The 24,280-nt window shown below is 45.0% G+C and overlaps 1 protein-coding gene across 1 annotated transcript in view; it reads left to right on the top strand.

The window, feature by feature from the left end:
* The window catches only part of ANTXR1 (ANTXR cell adhesion molecule 1), a 133,450-nt gene that overhangs the window by 40,217 nt on the left and 68,953 nt on the right, over positions 1-24,280 (top strand). The window contains exons 9-12 of the mRNA XM_081868473.1: positions 5,091-5,151; positions 9,466-9,564; positions 18,660-18,729; positions 20,567-20,645. Of these exons, the coding sequence (XP_081724599.1) occupies positions 5,091-5,151; positions 9,466-9,564; positions 18,660-18,729; positions 20,567-20,645 (309 nt within the window). The remainder of the gene's footprint in view (positions 1-5,090; positions 5,152-9,465; positions 9,565-18,659; positions 18,730-20,566; positions 20,646-24,280) is intronic.

Genomic DNA, 24,280 nt, shown 5'->3' with positions numbered 1-24,280 from the left:
GGTTTATTTACACACATATACAGGCTGAGCTGAAGATAGAAGGGCTTCCCACGTCCACACCCCAACTTATTTTGGATTTCCAGTTGCCAACGAACCCCACAAAGCCATCGCTTTGGAGAAACCAGGGTCCACACTGGGGGACCTTGGGGGCCAGTGGCTGACTCTCAGCCTCACCTACCTCGCAGGGTTGTTGTGGGGATTAAACGCGGAGGGAGAGAACCTTGAGCTCCTTGGATAGAAAGTTGGGGTAGAAATGCATTAAATAAATAAATAGTGAGCCATGGTAGGACTCCATGCCATGGAGAGTCACTGCTGGCATGGCGTGAGGCCCACCAGACCTGTTATGTACTGAAGTTCTCACCCTGGGCCAGCAGGGGGATACTGTAGATAGTTATGCAAATAAGGGATCGAAAGTGATGCTCAGTGATTGGATAGTTTTAGAAAGTTGTTACAGTTAAGTTGTACTGGAGCTCTATATAAGCAAGCTGACTGAACCCTTCAGTTCAGTTCTGTCCTGGCCTGTGAATAAACAAGAGCTGTTTGAAGAATCGCTGTGTTGTCTGATATGTTCACCCACAACTTAACAAGACCGAATGCAGGATACCAACCTCAGACAGTCAAAAGAGAGAAAGAGTTTCATCAAGCCTCCAACATGGCCGGTGGGTTGCATTTTGGCTGGCGGGCCGCTGGCTGTTTAGACCCTGCAGCACTGTTCTTTCCACAGCTCTGTTTACAGTTCTCCTGCAGCAAAACAATGTTTGGAAATAAGTTTCCCCCCCCCACCCCCTTCCCACCCTTGAGGTTTTCAGCTTGGATAAAGCTTAGTGATGCTCAGGCTATGTAAATAAAATTAAATGCTCGCTGCGTGTAATCGTCAACAGATTTCACGGGGCCGTGACTCACCCCAAGGATATACAGTCAGTACACAGAGACAAAGTGAAGATCGCGAAGGAAGGATGAGCCAAGCTGCCCTTTTCTAAACTTCCGTATCCGTTCTAAACAAAAGCTCTGCATACATTTTCATCTTATATGACTGTCTAGTTCAGCTTCAGAGACTTGGGGGAAATGGCGCAATATCATTAAAACAGCAAAACATTAAATCAGATCAGCTTATCAGAATCATTGATATGCACTAGGGGTATTTTTTTATTTATTGCATCTATGTGTCAACTTTTCCTCCAAGGAGCTCGAGATGACATACAGTGGTACCTCGCAAGACGAATGCCTCGTAAGACGAAAAACTCACAAGACGAAAGAGTTTTTCATTTTTTGAGTTGCTACACAAGACGGATTTCCCTATGGGCTTGCTTCGCAAGACGAAAACGTCTTGCAAATTTGTTTCCTTTGTCTTGCAAGTTTGTTTCCTTTTTCTTAAAACCGTGCATTCAGGGGGTGCAGTTGCGACTTGACTTCAAGGAGCAACTCATAGCACGCGGTGTGGTAGCCTTTTTTGAGGTTTTTGAAGACTTTGGTGATTTTTGAAGCTTTTCCAAAATCCGTGCTTCGCAAGACGAAAAAACTCGCAGAACGAATTAATTTCGTCTTGCGAGGTACCACTGTACATGGTTCTCCCTAGGGCTTTTTTTCAGCCAGAATTCAGTTCTGGCCCCTCTCAGGTTGCCATTCTAAGGGAATAAGGGATGGAGGTGTTTATGGGGAGTTCCAGAACCCCTGTTTCTAGAAAAATAGCATTGTTTTGCCCCCACAACAGGCCGGCAAGGTAGGCAAGGCAGTGTCTGGCCCCCAGCAGATTTGAACCCTGGTCTCTCCCAGGTCCTAGTAGTCCAACCCTCTAATCACTAGCATGGCCCCCTATATTCACTTTGTGTCTGTGCTTTAAAAAAAAATTCAAATCCTTTTGCTCTGTGCTCCCTCTGTCTCAGTCTGTGATTTGGGTTCTGAGCAAAATGAAGCTCACATTCACTCTTATGAGGAGTTTTTAAATGGCTATATCCCCCCCCACACCCATTTTGGCAGAAGTGAATGGAATTGGCAGGCACAGGAACCTCCTCAGAGTGGATTAAGCCTGACAAATTGCAGGTCTGGGGGCTTTTGTGGGAGAGGGTTTCCATTCCCCTCCTAATCCCTATTATGACAATATTCCCATTACAGACCAAGCAAAGCTCCAAAATCCCCACCAGTTTCATTTTTAGATGGGTGGAAGCAGGGCTTTCTCTCTTATTCTTTATCATCTTAAAATAACCAAGAGAGGAGTGAATGGTGTATATCATTTTTTCATTTATTTAAAATATTGGCATTCATGCCCGCTGCCTTTGTTTCCCAATGCTTGAGTGCCTTGGAAGTGGATACTCAATCCCAGGAGCTTTCATGTCAAGCCTGGTTATGCCATCTTAAGCAATGCCTAACTGCCGAGTGAACAAACAACTTTAGTCAATTCTGAAAATGTAGAATTTCGATGTTTCAAAAGCTGGTTTTTCTTCTTAGTAGAGCTTAAATTTTGGGTTATAAAATGGGAGATTTGGGCAATTTGCCTCCGAACTGAAAGCATGCTCTGAATTTTGAAATCTAAAATTCAAAGTCCTGATTAAGGCCTATAAAACCGTATGCAGCTTAGGTCCAGGCTATCTGAAAGATTGTATTCCCTCATCCGGACCTGCTTGGGTTTACAGATCGTCAGGGGCGACCCTTCTTTTGATCCTGCCACCCACCCTCTCAGGCACATTTGGTAGGGACAGGGCCTTCTCGGTGGCTGCTCCCAGACTCTGGAACTCCCTCCCTGGAGAAGCCTGCTGGCTCTCCTTCTACCAGCAGGGGAAGCCCTTCCTGTTCCAACAGGCATTGGGAAACTGACTTTTTGAGGAAAGAGCTGGCACTGCAGTCCTTTTATTATTATCTGTGTTTTTAATGGATCGTGTCAATATTATTTTAATTTCTATCAGTGTTTAATTACATTTTAATGATTGCCCTTTCTATGTTTTTAGCTTTTTCTGTTTTATCTGTGTGAGCCACCTTGAGTCCCAGACTGGGGGAAAGTCAGCATATAAATAAATAATGATAATTTTGAAATCTAAAATTCAACATTTGAATCTAGAAGCTTTTATGCTTACATACAAAAGTATGAATTTTGGATATTGTGTTCCAGATTAGTGGTCTCTTTTTTCCCTTTCAGTTTTGCACTCTTTTATCGCTAGTCTGATTTCTAGAAATGCTTCCTTATTCTCTCTCTCCCTCCCTCTTTCTCTCTCTTATCTCTGGCAGTTCCTGCTTACCTCTAGACATTTCCTCTACTCTCCTCTTCCAAGCTTCACCTTTCTTCCTGAGGTGTCAGTTGCTTAGAAGAATCTGCTTCTCTTCGGTTCCTGAATCCCTGGTATTTGTATGAGCCCCATAAACTCTTTTCAACAATCTATGCAGACTTTTAAAGAGCCCATGGTTCCACCTGCATCTCTTTTACGGTCAGGTGTGAAAGCAGCGCGCTAGAAATGGACAATGTCCCCATGCTGAAATATCTCTGATTTTTTAACACAGAATTTATTTGCGCTTCTTCCCCACCCTGCCAAAAATCAAGGGGGCCTAGATAACTTCCCCAGCCAAAATAGGGACCCCACTCTGGTCCTCATCATCCCACACCTGCCACCTTTTCCCAGACATACTTACGCATCCATCAATTTGGGGTTCTCCAGTTTCTAATGTTTCCAGTCTTACATTAAGTTTACCACATATTAGTAAAAGTTTGCAATTTTTTTAAAATCCTCATGAAAAATTGTTAGCATTTTGATGCAGATTGCTTCCAATATGCACATTTTTGCATATGGTTTTCCTTATTATAAGGGACGCGGGTGGCGCTGTGCTCTAAACCACAGAGCCCCGGGCTTGCTGATTGAAAGGTCAGCGGTTCGAATCCCTGCAACAGGGTGAGCTCTCGTTGCTCAGTCCCAGCTCCTGCCCACCTAGCTGTTCGAAAGCACGTCAAAGTGCAAGTAGATAAATAGGTACCGCTCTGGCGGGAAGGTAAATGGCATTTCCGTGCACTGCTCTGGTTCGCCAGAAGCGGCTTAGTCATGCTGGCCACATGACCCAGAAGCTGTCTGCGGACAAACGCCAGCTCCCTCGGCCTATAGAGAGAGGTGAGCGCCGCAACCCCAGAGTCGTCCGCGACTGGACCTAACAGTCAGGGGTACATTTACCTTTCCTTATTATACTGCAGTGGTACCTCGGGTTACATACGCTTCAGGTTACATACGCTTCAGGTTACAGATTCCACTAACCCAGAAATAGTACCTTGGGTTAAGAACTTTGCTTCAGGATGAGAACAGAAATCGTGCTCCGGCGGCACGGGTGACAGCTGGAGGCCCCATTAGCTAAAGTGGTGCTTCAGGTCAAGATCAGTTTCAGGTTAAGAACGGACCTCTGGAATGAATTAAGTACTTAACCTGAGGTACCGCTGTACATATGTGTGAGTTATAGCCACATAGGCAAAATTTCCCCTAATATACACATTCGAGGGTTTGAGAGTTGCAGGGTAGGTGTCGGAGAAGTTTTAAAAAAGCAAGCTGCGTTTTAGTTTGGTATTGTTAAACTATGATACTTGCTCCAACAGGAGGCAGTGATGGGCGCCAGCCTGAATGGCTTGGACAAGTTCACAGAAGAGAGGGCTATCAATGGCTAGGCTCTGCCTCCACATCTGGAGACAGCAAGGGTTCTGAACAGCAGTTGCTAGAAACCACACAAGGGGAGAGGGCTCTTGTGCTTGAATCCTCCTTGTGAGCTTCACATAAGCATCATTTTGGCCACTGTGCGAACAGGAGGCTGGACCGATGGGCCACTGGTCTGATCTATCAGGCTCTTCTTGAAATGTTGACCATTTATATGTAATAAAACATTTCTAGGGGTGCTGTTTCCTTAGCCCCAGTATCATTTTATTGTGCTCCCAGAGCAGAGTTCCTATACCGGGTGCTCTTCAGATGTTCTGCAATACATGGGATTTGTAGTCCAAGCCTCTGAAGGGCACCAGGTTGGGGAAAGCTATACAAGGGCAACACACCCCAAATTACCTGTATCTGAAGGTTACTGAGGCATGTTGCTGCGATTTTATTTATTTCTTTTTTTTTTTCTCCTATGCCTGCTAGATTTTGAAGAAATCATGCATTGAAATCTTGGCTGCGGAACCTTCTAGTATATGTGCAGGAGGTGAGTTTAAAGCTGATTCTTCCAGCATTCGTTGCTACATATAACTGTGTTTCTTCTTCGTCGTTCCCTGAGGGAAGGCAGATGCCGGAGTCGGCCATCTTTTGGCTCTCCTTGGGAAATTTTCCAGACAGAGTTTGGCTGGGAATGCTAGAAAATTCCATTTGTTTTATGTCTGCTTCTATTGGAGTGATCTTGATGGGATTTGTATTCAGAATGTATTTCAATCTTTTCGTTTAGGCCAGAAGGGCTGTGAAATCTCTGTTATTGTCTGTAAGGTTTAAGAATAGCTGTTTGTCAGCTGTCTTTCTCATGCAAAAGTCTTAGCCCATGTTTGGCAAGATAAAGGGCTTTGCAGAGATCTCCTGGACATGAGGAAAGGATGGTTTAGACACGCAACTTGGCAAAGCCTAGGAGGTGAAGCGTTTCATCAGGGATGCAATCTTGCCACAGAAGACTGATTTGTACCAGGAGATTTTCTGCGTGAATATTGACAGGGGAAATCGCCTTGTTGTGACTTTTCCCTTTTGAGAACGTAGGCACGTGAAGAGCCCCAAGGAAGTCACTCCTTTAAAATCCTTGTCAGTTTGGGTGTTTATTTGTGTAATTACCTTTTATGTGATCACCTTTGTGAGACCTTCCTGAAAGGTGCTATGCAGTACAATTGCAACTTGCGCAAAGGTTACGTTCTGGTGATGACGCAAAAATAAATATAGCCAAACAAACCTCATTGGAACTGGCCCTGCACAATTACAGTATTCTTGCCTTCTGGAGCTGGCGTGCTGAATGGGCCTTGCCTTGCATACCAGGCTCTGAAATCCTTCTGAAATGGCACTGGTATGCTCTTGTGAGAACTTGTGGCACAGTCCGAGTTCCCAGAGCTCATCTGAGAGCATCGCAGAGCTTGGGAGAGCTTCAAAGCTGAGAAAACGCAACACAAAAGGAGCTCTGCTGCTCTCCACATATATATATTTAATTCTTTACTGAAGGATAAAAAGTACTTTTTAACCTTATGTACTTTTAAACTTTTTGTGCAGTTTCAACCAGCCTGGCTTTCATCTGCACTAGTTGAAATCGTTCAAGTTCATTGTGCATAATATGTGGTTGTACTGTAAATACTTCAAATAAATAAGCAAATCATGCTTCTGCCCAAGGGTTTGCTCCCCAGCAAGGGAGTTCCTCCACAGCTGGGGTGTGCCACTGCAGAGAAGGCCCTGCTCCAGGTCTACACAGTGAGCTACACCCAGAGCCACTGTTAGTGTCAATCAGCTGATCAGGAACTTCCTCGTTCAGCCAAGGGCGCTGGAGGCAGTGGCTTGGATTCAAGGTGCTTCCGCCAGTGCTTTGAGGTGATTGTCTGGCACTGATCACCTGATGCACGCACCATGACTAAAGGGGTCCTGCCTTGAGGCCTTGCAGCTTTCCTCCTCCCCTGCCCCATGCAGCACCCTCCGCCCTTCTGAGAAAATTGTCCAGACAGACATAGCCAACGGCGAGGATTTTTCTCCCCTCTCCCGGCTGGTGCTTACCTTCCACCTTTCTGCTGCCTTGCCTCTTCCCCTGATGAGCTCACCAGCCTGCAGGGATGGATTGGCCTGGCCTGGTGTGCAGCTGATCCTTTTGGGATGAAAGAAATTGTGGCTTGGAGCCCAGCCCAGATTCCTGAGTTGACTTGTGTGCTTTGCTACAGTGCAGGAGCCCCCCTCGAGGCGTGCGCTGGGAGAGGCAGTGAGTGGGCGGCATCCACGCTAAGAGCCAGCGAAACAGTTGATTCAGCAGAAACCAGGGTCACTTTTCCTGCAGAGGAGTTTGAAGCGATAACAGTTTGCTCCCCCCATCGTCTGTTTGTTCTGGTTTATAAGCAATCTTGCACATACTAATGGCCACAACTGCAGAGTGGAATCTGGTTAGAAAACTTTCCTTGCATGTGTCTTAGGCTTTTTCCTTTTAATATAACTTACCTTTAAAAAAAGGGTTAAACCACAGGGCCTGGGACTTGCCGATCAGAAGGTTAGCAGTTCGAATCCCCGCCACGGGGTGAGCTCCTGTTGCTCGGCTCCTGCCAACCTAGCAGTTTGAAAGCACGTCAAAGTGCAAGTAGATAAATAGGTACCACTCCAGAGGGAAGGTAAACGGCGTTTCTGTGCGCTGCTCTGGTTTGCCAGAAGCGGCTTAGTCATGCCGGCCACATGACCCGGAAGCTGTATGCCGGCTCCCTCAGCCAATAAAGCAAGATGAGCGCCGCAACCCCAGAGTCGGACACGACTGGACCTAATGGTCAGGGGCCCCTTTACCTTTACCTTTAAAAAAAGACCAGAGATTTTTCTACTAGGCAGAAAATTAAAAATTTTAAAATATAAGACCATTGTTCATGTATGCAATTACAGCAGCTAGAATACTGTGGCGAGAAACTGGAAAAGCAAAACACCAACAATAACAGAGTGGCAGACATTTATGATAGAGTACTTGCAACTAGCAGAACTGACAGGAAGAGTTAGAGGAGCTTTAAATCAGAAAGGAGAATGGAGAATATTTAAGGAATATTTAAGACTATACTGTACAAATAGTACTATACTAGCAGAACTTGAATGATACCTGTAAGTAAAAAACTGTAATATATATTTTTTTGGATTATATGAAAATAATATGATATAACATAAAGCTGTGCGAGAAAGCAATGACAGCATAAATAGTATAATGAGAACGATTGGAAGTTTTATATCCATAATTTTTATTTACCGTATTTTTTGCTCTATAAGACTCACTTTTTCCCTCCTAAAAAGTAAGGGGAAATGTGTGTGCGTCTTATGGAGCGAATGCAGGCTGCGCAGCTATCCCAGAAGCCAGAACAGCAAGAGGGATTGCTGCTTTCACTGCGCAGCGATCCCTCTTGCTGTTCTGGCTTCTGAGATTCAGAATATTTTTTTTCTTGTTTTACTCCTCCAAAAACTAGGTGCGTATTGTAGTCTGGTGCGTCTTATAGAGCGAAAAATACGGTAATTGTTATTTGAGAAGATGCAGTTTCTTTTTGTACACAGTTTTTTCTTTTATTTTTTCATCTTGACTTTTTCCTTCTTTGTTTCTGCTGTAAACCATCTTTTATGTTTATGCCTGTATTTTAAACCAATAAAGATTATTAAATAATAATAATAATAATAATAATAATAATAATAAATATAAGACAGGGAAGGGGAACCCGGCACCTTACAGGTGTGGTTGGACCCCAGCTCCCATCCACTGGACTGGGCAGGGGTATGGGGCGATGGCAATTATAGCTTAGCAACACCTGATACCAGTGGCACAGTGGGTCATTGCCTCTGGCTGTTAACCAGAAGGTTGGTGGCTTGAGCCCACCCAGGGACAGCTGTGGGCACAATTGCTGCATTGCAGGGGGCTGGACTAGATGGCCCTTGGGGTCCCTTCCAACTCTGCAATTCTATGATTCTTTGACAGTTTGGCACCTGGTCCTAGAAGGCTGTATAGTGTTCGTATTGTATTTGCTTCTGGTCCTGTCCTGTGTGGGATTTGCCCAACAGTCAGTCCTTTGCAGACTCTCCCCAAGAATCCTTTTACAGGGTCAGTTTCTTTTGGAAGGAGGAGGCCTGGAGATGTACGGTGGTTGTTTTTTCTTTCTCTCCTTAGTAATATATTAGATGTTCAGCCTGGGGGAGCATGGAGGCACCCAGAGAGCTAGAAGGGTTTCAGAATGATATTGACAAACCCCTAAGCATCTGGTCGGCCACTGTGGGAATAGGATGTTGGACTAGATGGGCCGTTGGCCTGATCCCGCAGGATCCTCTTATGTGAGGCAAAAGATGAAGGAAATGATCAAGATGTAACTCCTGTTTATTTATTTTTTGGTGAGGGGGGATTCTAAGTATTTTTTAGTTTTACAGTCATACCTCTTGTTACGTTTGGTTCAGGTTACGTCTTTTCAGGTTGCGTCCCGCGGTGACCCGGAAGTAACGGAACAGGTTACTTCTGGGTTTCACCGGTCGTGCATGCGCATGCGCAGACACTCAGAATGACATCACACCCATGCGCAGAAGTGGTGAATCGCAACCCGCGCATGCGCCGACACGGGTTGCGTTCTGCTCATGTTGAGAACGGGGCTCCGGAATGGATCCCGTTTGCAACCAGAGGTACCACTGTATAAGGTTGATTTGAATCTTCTTTGACTTGATTTGTGATGGAAAGTGTATTTTGTATTGCTGCACTTTATATTAAAAGGGGGAAAAAGGTGTTTCCAAAAAGAGAGAAAATGTGGTGCCTTTATTCGACGTGGGGAGGAAAACCAGTAATTCCCTGTCTTTCCAGAGTCATTCCAAGTGGTTGTGACAGGGAACGGCTTCCGCCACGCTCGCAATGTCGACCGCGTCCTCTGCAGCTTCAGGATCAACGAGACGGTCACGCTCAGTGAGTAGTTTGCTCTCTTCTGTCTGAATGCTTAGTTGGCTAATAATGCTAGACTTGGCTCGCTGTCCACTTCCGTGATGTTTGCCCCTTCGCTTTGGTAAACCCTTGCAGAAAGCAGGAGAGCTCCTGTGTTGAGAGCCAGTGTGGTGTAGTGGTTAAGAGCGGTGGACTCGTAATCTGGTGAACCGGGTTCGCGTCTCCGCTCCTCCACATGCAGCTGCTGGGTGACCTTGGGCCAGTCACACTTCTCTAAAGTCTCTCAGCCCCACTCACCTCACAGAGTGTTTGTTGTGGGGGAGGAAGGGAAAGGAGAATGTGAGCCGCTTTGAGACTCCTTCGGGTAGTGATAAAGCGGGATATCAAATCCAAACTCCTCTTCTTCTTCTCCTGGTCAAGGAGCACAGCAGATGTTGTCCATCTCCAGGAGAGGCAGGGTTGGTGTTAGGTTGCAGCAGTATCTCCCAAAGTGAGTGGTGACACCCCTGGAGTGCTGTGGGATTCCCTAGGAGGCAAGGGGGCAGCAGTGGGGTGTTTGAGGTGTAAATGAGTCTCAGGTATCTGCCCCCCTGAGGCAGAGAGGTAGATGCTACCCTGCTTTCCATCTCCTCACATGACAAGGTGCAATAAAGATCCAAGGCTCATGAAGTTATTTTGGCATCCGAGGCAGGAAACCCCACAAGCACCTCTCCTTTTCCATGGCAACAATAAATTAAATAGCTAACAGTCAGAAGCCCCTCCACAGCACTCAAAATCAGCCTCCCGAGTTGGCCTGCCTCACTTGCTGCCTTCTAGGGAAAAGGCTCTGAGCTGTCGTTATGCTGGGGTTTTGTGCTGGATTCATTCGTGTCATGTTTTATCATGTGAGTTGCTTTGAGTTTGCTTGAGTGGGAAGGCAAGGAGGACATAAGTTACTGAAACAGACAATAATTAGCTGCATTTTGTGTTAAAGTAAGCTCTCATGGTAACCAGCGACTGATCTTATGCATTTTGAAGGAACTTCAGATTCACCATATTATGTAGAAGCTTTTTCTGACAAGCAAACAAGAAACTTCTGGTTTTGGGGTCAGACTCAGAACAGGCAGGTCAGGAGATCACATGCCTTGAATATATAATATAATATTATGAAGATACAGCAAAAGGAATCTAGGCCTAAATCAGTGGTTCCTGAATTGGACAGTATTGTCCCTTGGGAGGCGGTAGGATTTCCGGGGGGGGGGGGTAGTTCTAAGAAGCAAGTGGGGGCAGGAGGGGAAACTGGAGGTGTAAATGACTATTAGAGACTTTGAAAAGCTGGTACCACTGGATCAAGTTCACCAGTTCTGTTGAATTAATTAAACTTAATAGTATTCAGTGCATTTTGAATAGATATGCAATTAATTGTTAGTGTTTTGAATTTTGGGAGGTTATTGTCTTCTTTAGTGGGTCATGCAGATTGCTATTCTGAATAATAATGCTTTTTATAGGGTAGGGGCAGTGGGGATGAATTTATGGAACCGGGGGTAGGGCAAAAAAAAAGTTTGGGAACCATTGAGCTAAATCTAGAGCCACATATTTTTACAGTAGGGAAAGGCAGCATAACTTTCTTAGATTTTTTCCAGAAAAATGTCCGCGTCTCCTTTGTGAAGATGTTGGACGGAGTCCTTTCCCTAGTGTAAATTAGTACAGTTTGACACAGAGCTGCCTTCAAGTCTTAAACTTGGAACTCCCTCTCCATTCCTGCATTCTTGAGGCGGTGATGTGACTCTTGGCTGCTGCCGGCTTTAAAAGCCGAGCTGAATCAATTAGGACCTGATGGGAGCCGTATGTAGGTCACATCATGCTGCTCTTGATGCTTCTTTTGGTGAAGCTTCTCGTGGTGCCAGAGGCAGATAAGGCAAAGCCAGGAAGCCATTCCTGCTTCAGTTAGACCAGTGGGAGAGCAATGGGGAGCTTTTCCAAAAGCCACAGCGTTCATCCATGAATCCAGAGCAAAGGAAGTCATTGTAGCACTCAATTCTGCCTTGGTCAGACCCCGCCTGGAGTCCTCTGCCCAGTTCAAGAAGGAAATTGACCATCTGGAAGATGCTCAGAGGAGGGGTGACCAAGATGAAACAGGGTCTTTCTGAGGAAAGCTTGAGGGAGTTGGGTGCAGAAGAGAAGATTGGAGGTCACATGATAGCGTTCTTCAGACACCTGAAGGGCTGTCCCATGGAAGATGGAGCAAGCTTGTTTTCTGCCACTCCAGAAGGGACGACCCCAACCAGTGGAGTCAAAAGACAAGAAAGCAGATTCCGACTCAACATGAGGAAGAACTTTCTGGTGGTATGAGCTGTTCAGCAGCAGACTATGTCGGAAGGTGGTGGACTCCCCTTCACGGAATTGAGTGGCCGCCTGTCAGGGATTCTTGAGCTGTGATTCCTTCACTGCAGGAGTTGGACTAGATGACGCTTGGTGTCCCTTCTGACTCCCAACTATGTGATTTTGTGAAGTTCTTGGTAAGGGAGAGAGCCCGCTTTGTAACATTTACAATTCCAGGTGTGTGTGTGTGTGTGAGAGAGAGAGAGAGAGAGAGAGAGAGAAAGAAAGGGGTGGCTGGAAAAAAATAGATCCACCTTCTTTCTTCCACGTGGAATTTTATCCCAAGTTGAAGATGAAGCATCTGCTGTCAATTTAAAAAGCTTAAGCACGACAGAACGGTCCATTAGAGAGAATGATATATATTTTTTTGCCCCAGCCTTTTTCACTGTCTACACAAACAGCTGACCCTGTGACATAACTGCCTATATTATTCATTCGTCTCCAGCTCCTTGTCCCTCCACCCACTCACAACCCAAGGCTGTCGTAAGTTGCTTTGGCTCTCCAAGTGCTTCGATGCAGAGCAGGGAAATAATAGCACGATTCCGGCCTGGTTTTCATTACAGCATGAGCAAAACACTTCTTTCCCATTCGCTGGGCTCCTGAGCAGGCGATTTTTCTGGCTTGGAGAATCCAGCACTGTCTCTCCGACTGCATTCTGACTTCCCCACAAAATAAACTTAAGGGTTTTGTTTTTTTTAAAAAAAGGGGGCTCTTTTGTTGGAGGAAATATTCCATGCTGCCACCATAGTGAGAGTTGGAAAAACGTCTGCGCCAGAATAAGCAAACATTTCTGGATAGTGTGAATATTTCCGAGGGTTGCATGACTGAAGATCCACTGGCAAGGAAGCAGATGATATGTAAAGATTCAAAGTTCACAATCCCTAAATTGACTACAGTGTGACACATAAAACCAGCCACACTTAGGGTTCTCTCCAATAATAAATAAAAATAACCCAAGGGTGCAAGTAATTTGACTTGTTTTCAAGTGGTTCACACGGACAATTGTTATTTATTATTGATTTATATGCCACTTATGTGCCTAATTGGCTTTTAAGTTTGTTTTAACTATAAAAATGACATAAAATTAAAACACACGATGACAAAACCGTTAGGTCAGTTCCCTAACCAAGGATTCTTGAGTGAAATTAGTAGTCATGGAATAGAGAGGTTCTTTTACGGATCAGTAACTGGTTCAGAAGCAGGAAGCAGAGAGTGGAAGTTAATGGATGGTTCCTGTGTAGAAAGTGGAGTGCAGTTGTTTGGAACTGCAGGTGGGCACAGTGGTGTTGAACTCAAGTCCAGCTTGCAGGCTTCCTATGAGCATTCATGGAGTCTGTCCATGGTTACTAGGCATGATCTGCCTCCATCGCAGGAAGCAGTAATGGTCCCAGATACTGGTTGTTGAAAGCCACAGGAGGAGAGAGTGCTTTTGTTCTCAAATTCTCCTTGCAAGTTTCCCACAGGCATCTGTTTGGTATTAGTGGCAAGGACAAAATATAGGTGGAAAAGGAGAATTCCCTCAATATCAAGATCCAGATTTGGGGCAATTACTCTTCGGTGAGGCTCATCGCTGTCTAATTACTTTTTCAAATTTGGTATCCCAGTTTCAAATGCATCATGATTTTGTTTTGCAAGAAGTCTTTCCAGGGAGCAGTCAGATGGAATGGTGGACACTAGTTTTTGTTTGTGCTGCAGAGGGGAGGAGGGGAACAGCCGAAGGATGTATTTGTGATGAAGCAGCAACTGATGATCAAGCAAAAAGCGAGCCCTCCCCACTTGCCAGCTAAACTTGCATTCCCTTGGGAATGTCAGACTACAAAGGATGAGCAGATTTATTGTGGGGAAGGCAAAGAGAACCTTACGAAATCTTTTCAGGAAGTGGAAGCACAAGACCTTGAATCATGGCGTGGATAAAAGAGGCTGGCTAAGGGACCCCAACCTGGTCCCCTCCAGAGACCTTGGGGTGATACTCAGCTACATCTTACAGAGACAGTGTGGTGTAGTGCATACCCTCTGACATTTCCCCGATGAAAATAGGGACATCCCATTCCATAATGATAATTTTACTATTTTTACCCCACCCATCTTACTGGGTTTCCCCAGTCACTCTGGGCAGCTTCTAACATATATAACAAAACAAAACATTAAACAATAAAAAACAAAATCGCTATACAGGGATGCCTTCTGTTGGCACCGGGGAGGGGGGGGGATAACTCCATACCCTCCAACATTTCTCCAATGAAAATAAGGGACATCCTAAGGAAAAACGGGATCAAAACAGAAACCAGGATAGTTTCTCTAAATCAGGGATGTCCCTTGAAAATAGGGACACTTAGATGGTCTGGTAGTGGTTAGAGAGTCAGCAAGGCCCTGCAAGACCAGAGTTTGAATCCCCACTTGAACATGGAGCTCGCTTGGGCAAGTCATTGCTTCTCTCAGCCTAAACTACTTCAAAGGGTGGTTGTGGGGACTGAATGAGAAGGAGGTAATGTTTGTGCATTTAATCCCCACAACAATCCTGTGAGGTAGGCTAGGCTGAGAGGTACTGACTGGGCCCCAGAGTCACCTCATGAGCTTCATGGCTGAGTGAGGATTTGAATCCTAGCCTCCCATGTTCTAGTCCAACCCTGCAGTCACTACATCACTGTTGCTGAGTGACTCTTAAAAATGAAGTGAGTGAAAAGTTTCTCTAGGTGAACAGGAAGAGATGTCTTACAGTAGTCCCTTTTATGCCAGAAGTTTCTAACATAACTGGGCTGGGCTGGTGGACTAGGTATAAAAAACAAAACAAAACCCCAATATTGTGGACTAGTAACTTGCAAGGTTGTGTTAAGTATTGTTGACATTGAGAAAAGTAATGGGGAAATATTCTGAGCAAAGAAAGCCAAAATGACTGTTGCGAGTTGCTATGACTCTCTGAGGGATATTCCTGAGGTGATTGGGGACAAACTGGGAGTGCTGAGCCAACCTTGTTATGCCTGGGAGCAGAAATGCCAAGCTCATCCAGACTCCGGCCCAGCTGGTCTCCTTGCAGTCAGTCGCCAGCCTTGTTTACTACAAGATGCTTTGGGTTCCTTCATAAGCATGTTGAGTAACTCAAAGAAAAGACCTTGTCGGCCTAACTCAAGAGGAAATGAAAAGCAGGCTTTGAGGCTAAAGTGGGATTAATGCTGTTCTTTGGAATTGTCTAAAATAATCAAATAAGATTGTCAAGGCCAAAAGGTTAAAAAGATGCTATGATCCTTTCAGCTCAGCTGAAGATGGTTCTACAACCTAGCTTAGGTTTTTCTGCAGCAGCTGGATTTTGCTTTAAAATGGTCAAAACTGACCAATGCAGACTCAACGAAACTGGCCGGGTCGGGTTTGAACCCTGGTCTCCCAGGTCTTAGTCCGACACTCTAACCACTGTGCAACGCTGGCTCTCTCTGAGGGACCCTTTCAAAATGGAAGCCCTGTTTAGAGAAGAGGCGAGTAAGAGGTGAAATGATAGATGTTTCTAAAATTATGCATAGCATGAAGAAAGTGAATTCCTCATAACACTGGAATTCATGAACATCCAATGAAGCTGAATTTTGGAAGATTCCTGGCAGATAAAATGGAGTCCTCCTTCATGCAGGGCATAGTTAAAGTATGGAACTCCCTTCAGGAGACCGTGATGGCCACCAACACTGATGGCTTAAAAAGAAGATCAGACCAATTAATGGAGGAGAGGGCTATTGATGGCTGCTAGTTGCTGGAACCCGCAGGTTCTGCCTTCAGGCTTCCTATGGACATCTAGTTACATGCCCTCCAACATTTTCCAATCAAAATAGGGACATCCTAGACCATAATAATAATTTTGCTCTTTATACCCTGCACATCTGACTGGGTTGCCCCAACCACTCTCGGCAGCTTCCAACATATATAAAAACATAATAAAACATTAATTCCCTACCAGGACAAACTTTGCTCATGTGCTCAAGACATCGATTCTATAAAAACATATTTTGCTGCACTGTGTGAAATACGAGCAAGCCAGGGCTCAACTGATATTACCCTTGCTGGTAACTTTCCTGGGAAAATCAGAGGCTCACTATGTCAGGTTCCTATTGGAAGACCGTACAAATGCTAGAACATTAGTGAAGTTTTTATCGGTGGTTTCAAGAACTAGTGATCCCTATCTTTAAGTCTGGTCAAAATGCTTGTTTAACCTGGAGGTACGCTGTCTGAATTGTGCATTGCTTTGTAACGATTTGTTGGGTCTCTGGACCGTAATAAAGATTGATTGATTGATTGATTGAATAAAACATAAACATTTTTTTAAAATATCGCTATACAGGGATGCCTTCAGTTGGCACTGGGGGGTGGGGCAGATAACTCCATACCCTCCCACATTTCTCCAATGAAAATAGGGACATCCTAAGGAAAAGCGAGACATTCCAGGATCAAATCAGAAACTTGGACTGCTTCTGTAAATCCGGGACTGTCCCTGGGAAAGAGGGACACATGGAAGGTCTGTGGTTAGCTACTGTGAGAACAGAATGCTGGACTAGATGGGGCATTGGCCTGATCCAAAAGGTTTTGCTTATGTTTTAACGTTTCAGTTCTTCAGGATGAGGCAGCCCAACCCTCATCTGGAGTGGAGGACAGGACATATGTCATGCAAACTTAAGGGCTTGGCAGTTTATTTCTGAGCCAAACTTAATGTGCTTTTATGATCTCTCCCCCCCCCATATGATTTTTATTGAGGTTTTCCTATCATACAATAAGATTACAGCTACATAAGATACAAAGGAAGAGAAAGGGGGAATCGAGAAAAAGAGAAAGGGGGGGGACAAAGAAAGCAGAAACAGAGAAACATTAGCAAAAATTACAACAGAGGGCCTTCCAAATTTCCATCTGTTGGTGGAATTACTTATTTATTTGTAAATTATATATAAATATAATTTATTATTTATATGATGATTTAAAACCATTGGTCAATGTGAACAACTATCTGCTCCGCTTTCTGTTAAGCAGTATTTCCTCTAAATTACAATGTCTCGTAGTAATTCATTTCCTTTTTTGGTCTTATTTATCTTTTGAGACTTGATTTATTGCCCATTTCTCTATGAATTGAAATCATTGGGAAACAGACTTATTTCAGTACCGTTGCTATCCATGGTGAGATTAACCTTCCATAGAAATAGGACTTTTTTTAAAAAAAGTTTTTTTATTGAAAGATTTTCATGGATAACAAAGGTACCTATACCGTCCCTGTTTTCACTTTATAGAGTCCTATCTCCAGGTCAGGTACATTCAGTGTGAGATGCTTCTGCCATAGGCATTGGGGGGAGACGTTGGAAAGCCCAGAGCATGGCTGCTTGCATTCAGTTGGTTGCAGTGAGTTTTGTTTGTGGGTGGAGGGGAAGGGGGATGTTGGGTCAAATCAGCCATATCAATTTGTATGCTGTCAGTGTGGAAGGGTTAGGTTGTTGTCTTGTTGGGCTGTGTATGTAATGAAAGGGAACCACACCGGGGTGAAGGCATCCTCTTTTGTTTGTCCCAGTGCAGTGGTCCATGCTCACTCTTGATAGGTCCCTTCAGTGTCTCCCCAGCGCTGCTGTTCTTAATTGTACAGTCATACCTCAGGTTACAGCCACTTCAGGTTGTGTTTTTTCGGGTTATGGACCGCCAAAACCCGGAAGTACCAGAACAGGTTACTTCCAGGTTTTGGCGGTCGCACATGCGCAGAAGCTCTAAACAGCGCTTTGCGCATGCGCAGAATCGCAACTCGCGCGTGCGCAGATGCAGGTTGCGTGCATCCCACATGGATCATATTCGCAACCCGAGTGTCCACTGTATAGGATTTTTGAAAATCGAATTTATATGGAAACATCAGCTGTAGTTTTGTTTTTTTTAAATAATATTTATTAAAATCTTGGAGATTACAAAAGAAAAAAGAAAAATTAAACATACAAAAACAAAAACAAAAACACTACATAAAACATTAAATCGACAAAACAAAACAAAAACAATTAAAACACTCCCAATATTTTCGATCTTAACTTTCATATACTTGTTTCATTGACTTCCTCAACGCCTCCTTTTTTGTATTCCACTTCAATTAACTATTTCAGCAAGTCCTTTCCATCTTCATCTATTTCCTGTCTTATAATTAATTTTAACATATTGTAACCTAGTTTTCTTCCCTTTTAATGCATTAACAATCTATCTGTACCTAGTTCCTTCTAACATTTCTGCCAAAGCCATATAGCTTCATTCCACCTTTTTTCTAAAGCTCCTTAATTTTACAGTATTTCTGTAAATAATCTTTAATTTTTTTCCAATCTTCTTCCACCGACTCTTCTCCCTGGTCTCGGATTCTGCCAGTCATTTCCGCCAGTTCCATATAGTCCATCAACTTCATCTGCCATTCCATCAGCTGTAGTTTTATTATGTATATATTTGTCTTGTATGTGAGCCTAAGCAGAGATGTCTACCCCTGTTTTCTATATCTTATTGAGGATTTTGCTTGCTGTGCTGTATAGCACAGGAGGACGCAGGTTTGGGTAGAAATGGGTATATAACTGGGGATACATAGCTGGGTGGGGGGGGAGAGATTATGTCTATTTCAGTTTGCTGTAAACTGCAAAAAAAAAAAAAAAGCACTGTTGTAGAGCACTGTAAGCATGTTCTTTGGTAAAACAAATACTGTCACCCCCCACTTTAATTGCCACCTGCAAACGTTCTGCCCAACTCACATGCGCTGAGACTGCCTTCTCTGCTTCTCTTTTCAGATGAGAAACCATTCAAGGTGGAGGACACCTACCTGCTCTGCCCTGCACCTGTGCTGCGAGAAGTTGGCATGTAGGTTTGTTAGAATGTGGGACGGCTCTTACCTCTTTCCGTCTTTCTTCTGTTATGCATGTTTTCATTAGAAACCTCGAGATTTAGGGGTAAGATTTTCTTTCTTCTATGACTACCTTATTCCCTTTTTAATAAAAACCTTTTACCTTGTGGGCTTGTCAGGATTCCTTCTGCACCTTCGGCTGAAGTTGGTGCCATTGATGCCGAAATTAGGCTAACCCAAAGCAGACCTGCAGTTCCACATCTGCAGAGGCATAACAACCTCTTTCTCAACGCAGCTGCCTCCATCCCCTTTGCTTCTTTGCAGTTGTCTTTGGCAAGAGTAGAGCTTTGTACTCCTCAAGTGATAGGAAGTTTCTGGGTCAAAAACTTACCGTATTTTTCGCTCTGTAAGACGCACTTTTTCCCTCCTAAAAAGTAAGGGGAAATGTGTGTACGTCTTATAGACCGAATGCAGGCTGCGCAGCTATCCCAGAAGCCAGAACAGTGAAAGGGATTGCTGTGCAGAGCTCCCTCTTGGTGTTCTAGCTGCTGGCTTAGCCGCACGAAGCCTCTTCAGGGCACGGGGAGCCTTCATCCGGGAGGTGGGAGAAGGGACAGAGGGCTGCCCTTCTCCCTCCTCGGGGAAAAGCTTGAGAGCGCCACACAAACGCTCCTTGCGGCTCGTGAAAGGGAGAGCTGAGCCTGGGATACACACAGGCTCTGCTCAGCACTCCCTTTAAAGAATTTTTCTTCCTTGCATTCCCCCTCTAAAAACTAGGCGTGTCTTATGGTCAGGTGCGTCTTATGGAGCGAAAAATACGGTGAATTGGATCTGCTTCCTTGTGATGAAACTGAACTGGAAACTCTCAGTTTTGTTGGTCATTTTGTAATGTCTATCTGCAAATAAATGTGTTCATTCTTGGGAAGAATCCAGGCAGATGGGGCGAGTCTTCCCTCAGTTCCCAAGTGATGGGCAAGCGAGAGGGTAGGCTGGGGCCGCTTGCAACATTGCATCCAATGGCACGTTCTTGGCGATGGTGCCTGAGTCTGCCCAGCTGGGGGGTGGGGGCAAGACCCACCCATGCGCTCTAGGGCACAGAGCCACTTCTTTAAATCATGGTGCTTAACCAGACAGCCAAAAGTTGCCCTCACGCCGCCTGTTCCCACAGAGACAGGATTGCAAGAGTTGGAAGGGACTCAGGGCATCATCCAGACTGACCCCGCCCTCCAAACCCACATCATCACATTTTCATGAGCTAGGGGGATTGTAAGTCTGTGCCCAGTTTGGGTAATGACTCTCGCCCTCCCTCCCTTTTTCTATTTTTTAAAAAAATAATTTTTATTCATTTTCCAAACAATTTTATACAGTCAACAAATAATTTAACACTCATTCTTCGATTTTTGACTTCCTTCAGTTTCTCTGTCAATCTTTCGTAAAATTTCTATTTGTTAACGCATTTCTAAACATAATATTGCCTTTTAGAACTCATTTTCCCCTTACTCTCTTTTTTGCAGTATTTCTTACTATCTCACAGAGTCTCTTCAAAACCAACAAGCGTTGTCTGTAAATCACATATGTTTTTCAGATATTCTGTAAATTTCCCCCAGTCCCCGATAAACTTTTGGTCTTTCTGATATCGAATCTTCCCAGTCAGCTTGTCCAATTCTGCGTATTCAGTCAATTTCCTTCTCCATTCTTCCACTGCTGGAATTTCTTCCTGCTTCCATCTTTGGGTCAGAAGTATCATTGCAGCAGTCACTGCGTATTGAAACAGTTTACAGTCTCTCTTATTAATTTCGTTTCCTACCATTCCTAATAGGAAGGCCTCTGGTTTTCCTCCCTCCCTTTTTCTAGGGAAGCTGCTCTCCAGGTCAGCATGAACGATGGGCTCAGCTTCATCTCAAGTTCCGTCATCATATCCAGCACACACTGTGTAAGTGACCAGCTTAGAAACCCATCCTTGCTTTGGCTACTGTTGACTTGAGTGGGAATGTGGGCCGCCTGGACTGCGTGTCTTAGACACAGGTATGAAATGCAAGGGGAGAGATGATAACGGCTGAAATCTGGCAAGTTTGCCTTTTGATGCTTTCATTGTTCAGTGACATTTGCTCCTGCTTGTGTTATATAATTCTTCTAGACTGAAATCCTAGACGCACTCTCCTGGGAGTAAGACCAGTTGAATTTGATGGGTCTTCTGTGCATAGGAGTGTGCCGCTTAATTTGCAGAGCAGTTTAGGGAAGGGTTGGTCGGGCAGCTTCAGCTGGGTCCTTTTGGGAACCCCCTCCCTCGAAACAGCCACTTTAGCTCTCATTCTTGCACTGCAAGGGGTTGGACTAGATGACCCTTGGGGTCCCTTCCAACTCTACCATCCTTTGATTCTGCGAGCCCCTGCTTCAGTGAGCTCTTGGTCACTGGACTAGATGTGCTAGAGGACCTCTGCAGCAAGGCTTATCTGGGGAGGTGAGGAGTGTTGAGGAGAATCAAGACTGGTCTGAGAGCCAGCATGGTGTAGTGGTTAGAGTACTGGGCTATCGCCTTGGAGACCAGACTAAGCCATGAATCTTCCTGGATGACAGTCACCATCTCTCAGCAGAGCCTACCTCACAGGGGTGTTGTGAGGGTAAAATGAGAGGAGGGAGAACAATGTATGCCACCTTGAGCACCTAGAAGGAACGTAAGAACAAGAAGAAGAAGAAGAAGAAGAAGAAGAAGAAGAAGAAGAAGAAGAAGAAGAAGAAGATGATAATTGGGCACTACCAAGTTCTGCCTGCTCTCAGCCAGCCCCATCTGCTGGTAGGGCTACCTGTTAGCTTCTATCTTTTGGAATTAAATTACAAAAAATGAGATTCCAACTAAACATTAGGAACAACTTTTTGAGGATAAGAGCTGTTCAATAGTGGAACAGACTCCCTCAGAAGGTGGTGGACTCTCCTTCATTGGAAGTTTCTAAGCAGAGGTTGGATGGCCACCTGTCAGAGATTTTTAACTGTGGTTCCTGCACTGCAGGGGGGGTTGGCCTAGATGACCTTTGGGGGACCCCTTCTAGCTCTTCAATTCCAGGATTCTGTGACACTCTCAGTTGCCCCCATAGTTCTCAGCAGAGAAGGGGTCGGTGGGGACAAACCTGGAATTAGTTGCCCCTGATTGCCATTGGCTTTGGCTCCACCTCCTGTTGACCTTCCTTGGAGTCCCAAGAGGCGCCAGACATTGCTGGTAAGAAAAGAATCATGCTTGTCTCCCTCCCTGCCCTTCCTCCCCACCGGCCAGCCATCTTCCCATCCTCCTTTGGTCCCATCTGTACAATCATCATCCTGTACATTACGCATTTTGGCTGGAAACCGTCTTAGATTCTGGCCAAGAAATTGAGTATCCTGCACGGTCCGGGCCAACTGCAAGCCGATGTGATCGAGCAGTTACCAAGCAGAACTTCCCTTGAAATTATTGGGTGTTTCGCCCAAGTGAGGGCGGCCAGATTGCTCCCAGAGGGTTTTGTACAGGCAAAGCTCATTCCTTGTCCCTTTCTGAATCTCTCAGACAAAACTGGTGCATGTTGTCATGTGGATTCTCAAAACAAGAAGCTAAGTTATATAATACATTTGTGGGCAGCCTAGGGAGCTGCAGTCCCCAAATGCTGATGTGTGGGGATTAAAGAAAATTGGTGTGGGTGGGTGGGTGTGTCGTCATCCTCCTCTTTGAAACGCAACCAGCAAAATAGCCTGGAGTCACCAGGATCCTTGACATGATTAATGTATGTTGGTTTCCAAAGCTGCCATGCATGTCACTTTTTGCGGTGCTTGCAAAAACAAGGTGGTACGATATCCTCTCGTTTTCCCCCTTCCCTGAAGTATTTAATATTTCAGTTTAAGCCCTTGCTGGTAACTCGATGACAAAAGGGCCCTCTGCGCATTCTTTCCTTGGGAGAAATCTTCTAGCAGCATGCAACTCAGGCTCTCTTGCACCTCCCCAACAAGGAGTGAGCTGGCTGCCGTACATTTGTGTGAACTGGTTTCCCTTTGGCTAAAGGACTTGGGGGCTAGAAGCCCTCCTGTTCTGAGGCCTCTGGTTGTGAATGGAAGGAGAGAGCAGAGAGGTGGCCAGTTCTGTTGATGACAAAAGGATCTCTCCAAACCAAGTGAAGGGGCAGTAAAATGGCAAGTGCAGTTCAATGTCAGCCACTGGGCAAAAAGTCCTAACCACTTACCGTATTTTTTGCTGTATAAGACTCACTTTTTCCCTCCTAAATAGTAAGGGGAAATGTGTGTGCATCTTATGGAGTGAATGCAGGCTGCGCCGCTATCCCAGAAGCCAGAACAGCAAGAGGGATTGCTGCTTTCACTGCGCAGCGATCCCTCTTGCTGTTCTGGCTTCTGAGATTCAGAATATTTTTTTTCTTGTTTTCCTCCTCCAAAAACTAGGTGCGTCTTGTGGTCTGGTGCGTCTTATAGAGCGAAAAATACGGTAATTTGCTGACGGGGTCTGAAGTAGCAGTGACAGATCAAGAAAGAGACTGGAGTGAAAGTGATTGATTGATTGATTGATTGATTGATTGATTGAATTTATATCCCACCCTATACCTGCAGGTCTCAGGGTGGTTCAAAATAACACTGTTACTCCATCTAGCAGCTGCTTTTCAGAGTTTCAGACAGGAGCCTAATCTGAATGCTAGATGATTCAGGGCAGATAAAATAAAGTCCTTATTCATGCAGCGCGTAGTTGAAGTACAGAGCTTGCTGCCACAGGAGGCAGTGATGCCACTGAACTAGAGGGCTTTAAAAGGGGATTAGGCAAATTCATGGAGGAGAGGGCGATCAGTGGCTAGGACAGTTATGTTCTGGCTCCACAGTCGCAGGCAGCAATGCTTCTGAATATCAGTTGCTGGAAACTACAGGAGTGGAGAGGGATCTTGTGCTCAGGTCCTGCTTGTGGTCAGCCATTGTGAGAACAGGATGATTGACTTGATGGGCTATTGGCCTGATCCGGCAAGCTTTTCTTACGTTCTTGAGCCATATTCATTAAAAAGTCCTGGATTCTTTTCCCCAGGCAGCTTAGTGTAATTTCTGTTTTCTGCAGGGTTTCCCCACCCCCCTCCTGTTGAACTGTTAAGAGCTGAGAAAGGCTATATACAGTAGATCCTTGCAGCAGCAGCAGGAGCAGCTCTGAAGGCTTGAATTATGCACCAGAGCTCTTATGTAAGAAGTCTCCTTGGGTGCTATGATATTATGTGGTTTTGCCTTAAACAATATTCTGCCTGTATTGTGATGCTCCAGCTGTGTTTCCTTCCTTTTCAGCCTTCATAGGGAACAGCAGATTTTATTGCAGTGATTACCAAGTGATGAGTCAGGACGTGCAGTGGTTTGGAGAGGCTTCATCAATCAGTCTCTAGGCTGCCAGGATCACTCTCGGGGCAAGGGAGCCTGAACTGAGCCTCTTTCCCCCTCCTTTGGGCCCGTCTTTCTTGCTCTTCAGTTGACTTGGACCCTTTTTCAACATGCCCAGTGTGGCTGCTGATTTCTGAGTTGCAATACACTTTCCCTGCCTTTCCATTGGTGCAACCCAGAATCACAATT

The sequence above is a fragment of the Podarcis erhardii genome (assembly GCF_964252035.2).
Source record: "Podarcis erhardii genome assembly, chromosome: 7".
In the NCBI taxonomy this organism is placed as follows: domain Eukaryota; kingdom Metazoa; phylum Chordata; class Lepidosauria; order Squamata; family Lacertidae; genus Podarcis; species Podarcis erhardii.
This window is presented reverse-complemented; position numbering and strand designations above follow the sequence as displayed.